Source organism: Seriola aureovittata, chromosome 11 (assembly GCF_021018895.1).
Source record: "Seriola aureovittata isolate HTS-2021-v1 ecotype China chromosome 11, ASM2101889v1, whole genome shotgun sequence".
In the NCBI taxonomy this organism is placed as follows: Eukaryota; Metazoa; Chordata; class Actinopteri; order Carangiformes; family Carangidae; genus Seriola; species Seriola aureovittata.
Window position 1 is genome coordinate 15388305 of NC_079374.1, and position 12376 is coordinate 15400680.

The 12376-nt window shown below is 33.3% G+C and overlaps 1 protein-coding gene across 2 annotated transcripts; it reads left to right on the forward strand.

Moving 5' to 3' along the window:
* Nucleotides 1–318: 318 nt before the first annotated feature.
* On the forward strand, nt 319–6098 carry cytip (cytohesin 1 interacting protein). Of its 2 annotated transcripts, XR_008829046.1 has the most exons (9): nt 319–562; nt 918–967; nt 1133–1187; nt 1360–1462; nt 1702–1795; nt 1902–1968; nt 2185–2251; nt 2479–3206; nt 5722–6098. XR_008829046.1 is itself a non-coding variant. In XM_056389618.1 (8 exons), exons 1-8 carry the CDS (start codon nt 395–397, stop codon nt 2952–2954), a joined length of 1080 nt encoding a protein of 359 aa, XP_056245593.1. In that variant the 5' UTR covers nt 319–394; the 3' UTR covers nt 2955–3705. The 2 variants fall into 2 exon arrangements, 1 of the variants encoding a protein (XP_056245593.1); XM_056389618.1 differs by lacking the exon at nt 5722–6098 and having other exon boundaries at nt 2479–3705.
* The last annotated feature ends 6278 nt before the right edge of the window (nt 6099–12376 follow it).

Here is a 12376-nt window from a genome sequence, read left to right on the forward strand (position 1 = left end):
TGAGACAGGCTGGAAGCAGGTGCTGGTGGAGGTATGAGGTGGCAGTTTCTCATGCATTGCTGATTTCTGACAGACCATAAATCAAATTGCTAAGACTGCAAAAAGGGAAAGGGACTGTTTGAAGGGGAATTGTGCAGCTTAAACATTCTCCCTCCTTTTCTTTTCAAAACAGCAGACCAACCCTTCTCAAGAAAAAGAACAAAGAGTTAAAAGAGGTGAACAGGAAAGTGGGTTTGTTAGGCTGTGATCTGCAAATTCAGGTTCCACCTTAATCACATGATGTGGATTTCCGCTTTGACACATTTTACTTTTGGCTGCACAGCAGGGCAGGGCCACACAGTCACTGAAGAGCTGCTGCAGCAGGACATTATGCTGCTTTGAGGACTACTCTACCATGCAATCCACCATGAATTTCAATGGACTTCAATGCCAGGGCATCCAAGAAAATTACATTCTGGATAATACTCACAGGAAGAAAAGTTCTCTATTTTCCCGGCGCTCACTGAGGGGGAGCAGTGATCGCCACCGGCAGAACACAAGCTCTCTGCCGAGAGTGTGCAAGGTAAGACAGTAACTCAAGTGTAAGATATGATTAGAATAAACCGTATATAGTGTAAATAGTTACACCTCTGCAATTTAAGTCAAATACCATAAAACACTTACATAACAGAAAGCTTAGAGCTAGATTTTTCTCATAGAATATTATTTTATAATGAGAAGCAGTTTACTGATTTACCACAAACTGTGCAGAAAAAATACAGCAACTTGCTGCAACTGGCCAAAAGCCTTTTAACAATTTTAATCTTCTGAGTTATGTAACACTATAGGATCAACATGTTCTCACATTGAACCACATATTTAAAACTTAATTCCATTTTATTGTTTTAAAGAGGAACTCTGCATTTCTCCTTTTGCAGCCCAAACTAACCCACTCCAACTCACTGGTTGATTACTCTGACCCACAAAGGTAAATCTGTCAAATCTGATGTGCAATTTCTCATTTAGCTTTACTACATGTAAAAGACTATATATAGCATTTTGCTTTTTTGCAATAGATTTTTTTTAATTGAAAGGAATAATATACATAGACAGAATGTATTTATTTGATGTCTTTTTCTTCTCTTTTGCACAGGACCACAATTGTACTGGAAAAGCAAGACAATGAAACATTTGGTTTCGAAATTCAGGTAAGCCTCAAAACATTTTTATAAACATTAAGATGGATTAAGATGATTTTCTGTCATGTTTTTTAAGCTTTAATTTTAGAATAATTTTAATGTGTTTAAAAACTGTTTAAGCTTTTTTTGTAGAAAAGTATTGTTTTGCCACTTTTTGTGACCAAATTGTCTTTTGTTGCAGACCTATGGCCTGCAGCAGAGGAACAGCTCTGCTGTGGAGATGTGCACATTTGTGAGTAAAGTGCAGGACGACAGTGCAGCTGAGAATGCTGGCCTGACCGCAGGTGAACCACGCACATCCTCCCGACCCTATATGTGTGCTACACAGGCTTTCATACACGTACAAACGCACCAGACCCTATCGCACCTTTCTGTTGTACATAGATTGACAGATATATCTCTTGACACACATGTAAACTGTTCTAGCCGCCCACCCACAAAAACACAGACACAAATGCAATGCAAAGCAATCTTATCTTCTCGTTATTGATCATTTCCTTTTTTGCATCATCATTTATTGTAGGGGATGTTATCATCACAATCAACGGGGTGAGCATCGAAGGATCATCTCATCAGCACATACTTGATTTGATAAGAGAATCAACCAACAGTCTAAAGTGAGTGATCTGCTGGCACAACAAAGCACAACAGCATATAAAGAAATAACAATAGTATTATAGCAGTGTTTGCTGGTGTGTAATGTCTGATATTCTGTGATTCCAGGATGGAGACTGTGTGTGGGAATGTAGTGAAGCAGATAGAGCTGGAGAAGAGGATGAATGCGCTTAAGGTGTGTCTCTCTTAACCCTGCCCATGTTTGCTGTTCACATACTGCAACCTATGAGCAAAACTGCGACACTATACTGAATTACAGGATGACCTACTGCTATATCTCAGCCTGACATATTGTATTTGTAGGTGAATGTTGTGAATGCATCAGCTGAAAAAAAAAAATCTACTGACAGTATAACAGTGTAACATTGTGTTTTTTTTTCCGCCAATACAGCAATCACTACGAGAGAAACTGGTGGAGCTGCAAGCGCTCACATTACAGGAAAAACGCCTGATGCGAGGTGAGTGTCTGCTCAGCTGTCAGACCACAGCACTTCCTTTCTCACAGCCATTGTCGTCTCTCTAAAGCCAAACTGCCAATGCTGTGAATTCAAGTGTAAACTCCAGATAAGTTAGATGAAGGAGTTCCCCTGAGAAATAAACATACAGTAGAAGCTACTGACGAACTTCCTGTTTCAAACATCTTGACTTCCAGGAGCTTTTACTAACAGGGACTTTATGATTTCAGGTAACTTGAACGACAGCACCTTCCACCTCTCCATGGACTCCTCTTTGAGCTCCCCCACAAGCCGACACCTTGGCCGGCGTTTTTCCAGTGACAGTAGCTACAGGAGTGTGATGACAGATGACAGTGACCAGGCCAGTGTGTTTGGGGATCTGTGCTCACCCGGCCCCTGCAGCACAACAAGCACCACAGACGACAGCTGCTTCTTCCCCAGAGATTTTCCCTCACAGGACAGCTCCAGGAGGTTTTCTTCGAGCTCAAGCCCTCATCACCAGCCCCTCAGCCGCTCCAGCAGCTCCAGTTTTGCCGGCAGCAGCAGCTCCCTCTCTCCTTCCTGGGAGGAAACAAGGATCTCCTCCTTGTTTGGTACCCTGCCCAGGAAAGGCAGGCGAGTCAGTGTTCGCAAACACATACTCAAGTTAATTCCTGGACTCCAACGATCAGTTGAAGAGGAGGAGATGGGAACAAACACTCAGTGACTTGCTGTTCACATGCTCCTTGTCTCTACTTCATGCTGAGGATAGACAAGGGTTTTCATGCTCTGAGACTCTGAAGTGTTTACACACACTTAAAGGTTGGGTTAACCCTTTACCTATTTGCTTTAATGGAGACACAGGGAAAGGCGGACATTGTTGCACTTGACATTTGTCAATGTAAAAGTCTACCCAAAAAGGTCCTAAGCCTTTAAGGTTAGCTTGGCTCACTGTTTGGCACAAAAGCATTATAAAAATGTAAGATATTCTTCCTTTGAGAAATTGTTTGAATGAATGTATGCATCAAATTGTAATGTATAAAAGATGAAATTATATATCCTACTAACTTGAATAAAAAACAGATTTTTTTTCTTGTGCCACAATCAAAGAGTGTGATAAGCATTAATCAGAACAGCTTGAAATGCAGTGGCTGTATTCATGTAGCACCTTGAATTTTGAAATTAGACTATTGTGACTTGAAATACATGAGAGTCACTCTCACATTTAAAGAGCACATCTGTCACGTTTCTCAAGAGTTTTGCTCTACAAAACTCTACACCCTGTTGGTGTCTGCTCAGCTCAAAACAGGATGTGGCTACATGAGTACTACTTACCTGTTTTCATTTCTAAAATAATTTTCAGACTTTGCACGACTTACTTTCGGTGTCAGCGAACACTGAAACTGCTTCTTGTAAATTCTTAATGTATTGAAATTTGTATGTTTCACTTTGGCGTGGAAAGAAAATGCAACTTATTAGATTGTGTGTTTTTGACTCATGCTTTTACTTCTGTATGCAAAAAGCTTTTTCAAAAATAATATACTTGTGAAGTTTTATAAACCCACCAGTGTTTTTCTGTTAGATACCAGGTAATAACTTACACTCATTTTAAAGACACATTTTCAGCAGGAAAGTTGTGACTTATTAGACTTATTAGGTGAGCTCCATTAAAGGTGATGCAGGTTATACACACAGTTTACTCATAAATAGACACCAATGGTATTGTGTGGAAAGTGCAACAGATTTCAAATAGAAGTTCTAAAACTCTAAAACACCACACATTTCCTGTAATAAGTCAGACTTTTCTGGTTTCCTGCTGCTGCTGAGAAAGACAAAAGAGAGCGTGAGAGAGAGCTACTGAGGCATCATTGCATTATGATATATTGAACTGCTTTCTTGAACTTGATTATTTATTCACAAAAAATTATGATGCACTTTATTTTGAAGCAATAAAACCAAGAAAAACATAATTTAAAAATGTATCATGAAAATGAAATGATTGAATGATGATGAAGGGTTTAAAAATGCCTCTTTTAAAAAAGATTAGTTACAAAAACAAGTTGTGCTGCCTGCAAAAAGAAATATCAACAACCTTTGAGTAAAAGTATAGAAGTATTTACAACAAAATGCCCTCGAAGGATCAAAAGAACAAGTGCTAGTTCTGCAGTAAAATGTCTCCTAACTGATATATTATTATACAGACGGATGCATCAATGTGTGTGCAGCATTGTACAAGTGTAGTTGGTTGGTTGGTTGGTTGGTAGTTGCACCTGGTTTTAATTACTTTATATCAAGGGTGTAGATTTGCATATGGACAGTAGGGACATGTCCCTACCAATATTTTTGGGAAGAACGAATTGTCCCCATGAATATTTGAGTGAGCTTGTTCGCACTATGTTTGGAGTGAAGTCATATTAGATCATTCGAATGTGCCCTCGAAGAGGCTATCTGAAGGCTCACATAATGTGAGAACATCACACTGATAGATAGATAGATATATAGATAGATAGATAGATACTTTATTTAGCTAACGTCACCAGAAAAATGTCAACTGAAGTTATTTAACAATGTTAGCTTGTGTTAACAAGCAAGTTAACCCTGGCTTCTGTCTTCTGTAGGCTAGCAATCAGGTTGCTAGAAGGAGTAAACATAAAATTATGGATATATCAGAGTATGAGTTGAATTTTTGGTCAAAAAATCCCATGAAAATGTCATCATGAATACTAGGATTTTTATGCTTTGCTATGATTCTTTTATGCCTTACTGGACTATGTCTTTTTTATGGGATGGCATGGTGCCTTTCTGTGTGGAGTTTGATAGATATATTTAAATAATATATAATATATATATAGAGGATAATAAAAATAATATAAATAAATATATATAAGAATATTATATATATTATATATATATTAATATATAAGATAATAATAAATAAACAATAATAATTAAATGAGTCTTCTTCCTTTGGGTGAGTTGTTATATGATAGCAGTGGGAACAAAGGATCTCCTGAACCTCTCTGTTCTGCAGCGCAGTGAGATGACACGTTTGCTGCTGTAGCTGCTTCTCTGTCCTGCCAGAATGTTGTGGAGAGGATGGTTGGTATTGTTCAAGATGGACTTATGCGTTATATTTATATGTTCTCCCTCTGCCTGAGTGGGTCCTCTCCAGTTTCTATGATGTTTTTATGCCTTTCTATACTATTCATTTTTATGCCTTACTATACTATCACATTTAGGTGCCTTGCCATACTATGACTTTTTTATGCTTTACTATAGTATGACTTTGTTATGCCTGACTATATTATGACATTTTATGCCTTCCTATACTATGGCTTTATGACTTATTGTTGTATGACATTTTTATGTCATACTATACTATGTTGTTTTTATCCCTTATTGTACTATGTATTTTTATGACTTACTATGTTATGAGTTATTTTTGCCTTACTATACCAAGACTTTTTCATGCGTTACTATACTATGTGTCACAGTTCTGCTCCATTGTTCACCTGAGCTCCCGGTACTTTTCCACTCACCCCTTCTCTGCTCCACTGTACCTGCCAGCCACACCCATCTTATCAGCCAACTCAGCTCACCTGTGTGCCACTCATCAAGCTAGTATATAAGCCCCTCCAGTTCATTTACTCTTTGCCAGATTGTTCTTCGCCTTCTCTGCAAGACTTTCCAGCATTCTTCACTGGACTGTATTCCTGTTGTTGACTTCATTTGTCTCAGACCTGCCAGCTCCGTCTACATCCTGGTAAACCCACCTGTCTTCTGTCCCTGACTATGTCTCCAGCCTGCCCCCCAACGGTACGGTTGCCTGGAACTGAACTGTACTTTCTGACCTGCTTTGCTGTGTGTTTACTATGTTTAGCAATAAAACCCTTTGAGAACTGAGCCAGTCTGTCTGTGTGCTGCAATTGGGTCCTACGGCTACCTGTTACACCATTATTTTTTATGACTCACTATACTATGATGTTTTACTGACTTACTATACTATGACTTTCTCTATGCCTGACTGTACTATGACTTTTTCATGCCTTAATATATTATGACATTTTTATGCGATACTATACTATGACTTTCAATGCCATACTATACTAAGATGTTTTTTATGCGTTACTATACTATGACATTGTCTACCTTACTATAATATGACATTTTTATGCCTCAATATAGTATGACATTTTTATGCCTTACTATATTGTGGTATTTTCTTTATGACTTACTATACTATGACTTTTTATACCATACTATCCTATGGCGTTTTTATTCCTTGCTGTACTATGACTTTTTTGTGCCTCAATATACTATGACTTTTTATGCCATACTATACTGGGAGGTTTTTATGCCTTACTATAATAAGACTTTTTATGACTTACTATACTATGACCTTTTTTTTTGCCTTACTATACTATGACTTTATAACTTACTATAATATGACTTTCTTTATGCCATACTACAGTATAGTATGATTATTTCATACCTTACTATACTATAGCCTTTTTATGCCTTACTAAACTATGACTATATTATAACTTTATGCATCAATATACTATGACGTTTTTATGCCTTACTATACTATGACGTTTTTATGCCTTACTATACAGTGACTTTTGTTCACATTTTTATGCCTTACTATACTATGATGTCTTTTTGGCATTTTTGCAATTCTATACTATGTCGTTTTTATGCCTTACTATACTATGACGTTTTTATGACATTTAATGCCTCATTACACTATGACGTTTTTATGACTTACTATTCTATGATGTTTTTTGAGGTTTCCATGCCTTACTATACTATAATGTTTTTTGATGTTTTTTTTGCCTTGCTATACTGTGACATTTTTATGACATTTTATCCCTTATTATACTACGACGTTATGACTTACTTTTGTATGATGGTTTTATGCCATACTATACTTTAGCCTTTTTATATATATTTCTATACTATGACATTTTTATGACATTTGATGCCTTATTATACTATGATTTTTTTATGCCTTACTCTACTATGACGTTTGATGCATGTTTTTATGCATCACTAAACTATGACGTTTTTATGCCTTACTATACCTTGATGTTGTTTGATGTTTTTTTGCCTTGCTAAACTGTGACATTTTTATAATACTTTGGGCCTTATTATACAATGACCTTTTTATGCCTTACTATACTATAATGTTTTTATGCCTTACTATACTATGACTTTTTTTGGGGATTTTATGCCTTAGTATAGTGTGTCGTTTTCATGCATTACTGTACGATGATGTTTTTTGATGTTTTTATGCCTAATTATACCATGATGTTTTTTAACGCTTTTATGCCTTACTATACTATGACTTTTTTTTTGGCATTTTATGCCATACTATACTATGACATTTTTATGACATTTAATGCCTTATTATACCATGATTTTTTATGCCTTACTCTACTATGACATTTGATGCATGTTTTTATGCATCAATAAACTATGACGTTTTTATGCCTTACTATACCTTGATGTTTTTTGGAATTTTATGCCATACTATATGATGACTTTATGACTTACTTTTGTATGATGGTTTCATGCCAAACTAAACTATAGCGTTTTTATGCCTTACTACACTATGGCGTTTTTTTTATGACTTACTATACTATGAGTATATAATAACTTTATAGCGCAATATACTATGACATTTTTATGATATTTTATGCCCTACTATACAATGACTTTTTTGGCACTTTTTGCCATACTATACTATGACGTTTTTATGACATTTAATGCCTCATTATACTATGACGTTTTTATGACTTACTATTCTATGATGTTTTTTGAGGTTTCCATGCCTTACTATACTGTGATGTCTTTATGCAGTACAGTATGACTTTTTCATACCTTACTATACTATAATGTTTTTATGCCTTACTATACTATGACTTTTTTTGACATTTTATGCCACACTATACTATGACATTTTTATGACATTTAATGCCTCATTATACTATGACGTTTTTATGACTTACTATTCTATGATGTTTTTTGAGGTTTCCATGCCTTACTATACTGTGATGTTTTTTGATGTTTTTTTGCCATGCTATACTGTGACATTTTTATAATATTTTATCCCCTATTATAAAATGACGTTTTTATGCCTTACTATACTATGACTTTTTTATGACATTTTATGCCATACTATACTATGACGTTTTTATGACATTTAATGCCTCATTATACTATGACGTTTTTATGACTTACATTCTATGATGTTTTTTGAGGTTTCCATGCCTTACTATACTATGATGTTTTTGATGTTTTTTTGTCTTGCTATACTGTGACATTTTTATAATATTTTATCCCTTATTATACATTGACGTTTTTATGCCTTACTATACAATAATGTTTTTATGACATTTTATGCCTTATTATACTATGACGTTATGACTTACTTTTGTATGATGGTTTTATGCCATACTATACTATGGTCTTTTTATCCCTTCTTATACTATGACTTTTTATGACTTATTATACTATGACTTTTTTTTTTGCTTTACTATACTATGACTTTATAACTTACTATAATATGACTTTGTTTATGCCATACTACGGTACAGTATGACTTTTTCATACCTTACTATACTATAATGTTTTTATGCCTTACTATACTATGATATTTTTGACGTTTTCTTGCCTCACTATACTATGACTTTTTTATGACATTTAATGCCTCATTATACTATGACGTTTTTATGACTTACTATTGTATGATGTTTTTGGAGGTTTCCATGCCTTACTATACTATGACTTTTTTATGACATTTTATGCCATACTATACTATGATTTTTTTATGACATTTAATTCCTCATTATACTATGACGTTTTTATGACTTACTATACTATGATGTTTTTTGATGTTTTTTTGCTTTGCTATACTGTGACATTTTTATAATATTTTATCCCTTATTATACAATGACGTTTTTATGCCTTACTATACTATGATATTTTTGACATTTTATGCCTTATTATACTATGACGTTATGACTTACTTTTGTATGATGGTTTTATGCTATACTATACTATAGCGTTTTTATGCCTTACTACACTATGGCGTTTTTTTTATGACTTACTATATTATGACTATGTTATAACTTTATACCGCAATATACTACGACATTTTTATGATATTTTATGCCCTACTATACAATGACCTTTTTTGGCACTTTTTTGCCATACTATACTATGACGTTTTTATGACATTTAATGCCTCATTATACTATGTGTTTTTATGCCTTATTGTTGTATGATGTTTTTTGAGTTTTCCATGCCTTAATTTACTTTGATATTTTTTTATGTTTTTATGCCTTACTTTACTACGATGTTTTTTGACATTTTCATGCTTAACTATACTATGATGTTTTTTTTTTGCCTTCCTATACTATGACTTTATAACTTACTATAATATGACTTTCTCTATGCCATACTACAGTACAGTATGACTTTTTCATACCTTACTATACTATAATGTTTTTATGCCTTACTATACTATGACTTTTTTATGACATTTTATGCCATACTATACTATGATGTTTTTATGACATTTAATGCCTCATTATACTATGACGTTTTTATGACTTACTATACTATGATGTTTTTTGAGGTTTCCATGCCTTACTATACTATGACTTTTTTATGACATTTTATGCCATACTATACTATGATTTTTTTATGCCTTACTATACAATGATGTTTTTATGACATTTTATGCCTTATTATACTATGACGTTATGACTTACTTTTGTATGATGGTTTTATGCTATACTATACTATAGCGTTTTTACTACTTATACTGTACTATCATGTTTTTATGCCTTACTATTGTATGATGTTTTTTGAGGTTTCCATGCCTTACTATACTATGATGTTTATTGATGTTTTTTGCCTTGCTATACTATGACACTTTTATGATATTTTATGCCTTATTATACAATGACGTTTTTATGCCTTACTACACTATGACGTTTTTATGACATTTTATGCCACACTATACTATGACATTTTTATGACATTTAATGCCTCATTATACTATGACGTTTTTATGACTTACTATTCTATGATGTTTTTTGAGGTTTCCATGCCTTACTATACTATGATGTTTATTGACGTTTTTGCCTTGCTATACTATGACATTTTTATGATATTTTATGCCTTATTATACAATGACGTTTTTATGCCTTACTACACTATGACGTTTTTATGACATTTTATGCCACACTATACTATGACATTTTTATGACATTTAATGCCTCATTATACTATGACGTTTTTATGACTTACTATTCTATGATGTTTTTTGAGGTTTCCATGCCTTACTATACTATGACTTTTTATGACATTTTATGCCATACTATACTATGATGTTTTTATGACATTTAATGCCTCATTATACTATGACGTTTTTATGACTTACTATACTATGATGTTTTTTGATGTTTTTTGCCATACTATATGATGACTTTATGACTTACTTTTGTATGATAATTTCATGCCATACTAAACTATAGCGTTTTTATGCCTTACTACACTATGGCGTTTTTTTTATGACTTACTATACTATGACTATGTTATAACTTTATACCGCAATATACTATGACATTTTTATGATATTTTATGCCCTACTATACAATGACCTTTTTTGGCACTTTTTTGCCATACTATACTATGACGTTTTTATGACATTTAATGCCTCATTATACTATGACGTTTTTATGACATTTAATGCCTCATTATACTATGACGTTTTTATGCCTTATTGTTGTATGATGTTTTTTGAGTTTTCCATTCCTTAATTTACTTTGATATTTTTTTATGTTATTATGCCTTACTTTACTATGATGTTTTTTGACGTTTTCATGCTTAACTATACTATGATGTTTTTTTTTTGCCTTCCTATACTATGACTTTACAACTTACTATAATATGACTTTCTCTATGCCATACTACAGTACAGTATGACTTTTTCATACCTTACTATACTATAATGTTTTTATGCCTTACTATACTATGACTTTTTTATGACATTTTATGCCATACTATACTATGATGTTTTTATGACATTTAATGCCTCATTATACTATGACGTTTTTATGACTTACTATAATATGATGTTTTTTGAGGTTTCCATGCCTTCTATACTATGACTTTTTTATGACATTTTATGCCATACTATACTATGATTTTTTTATGACATTTAATGCCTCATTATACTATGACGTTTTTATGACTTACTATACTATGATGTTTTTTGAGGTTTCCATGCCTTACTAAACTATGACTTTTTTATGACATTTTATGCCATACTATACTATGATTTTTTTATGCCTTACTATACAATGATGTTTTTATGACATTTTATGCCTTATCATACTATGACGTTATGACTTACTTTTGTATGATGGTTTTATGCTATACTATACTATAGCGTTTTTACTACTTCTACTGTACTATCATGTTTTTATGCCTTACTATTGTATGATGTTTTTTGAGGTTTCCATGCCTTACTATACTATGATGTTTATTGACGTTTTTTGCCTTGCTATACTATGACACTTTATGATATTTTATGCCTTATTATACAATGACGTTTTTATGACATTTAATGCCTCATTATACTATGACGTTTTTATGACTTACTATTCTATGATGTTTTTTGAGGTTTCCATGCCTTACTATACTATGATGTTTATTGACGTTTTTTGCCTTGCTACATTATGAAATTTTTATGATATTTTATGCCTTATTATACAATGACGTTTTTATGCCTTACTACACTATGACATTTTTATGACATTTTATGCCACACTATACTATGACATTTTTATGACATTTAATGCCTCATTATACTATGACGTTTTTATGACTTACTATTCTATGATGTTTTTTGAGGTTTCCATGCCTTACTATACTATGACTTTTTTATGACATTTTATGCCATACTATACTATGATGTTTTTATGACATTTAATGCCTCATTATACTATGACGTTTTTATGACTTACTATACTATGATGTTTTTTGATGTTTTTTGCCATACTATATGATGACTTTATGACTTACTTTTGTATGATAGTTTCATGCCATACTAAACTATAGCGTTTTTATGCCTT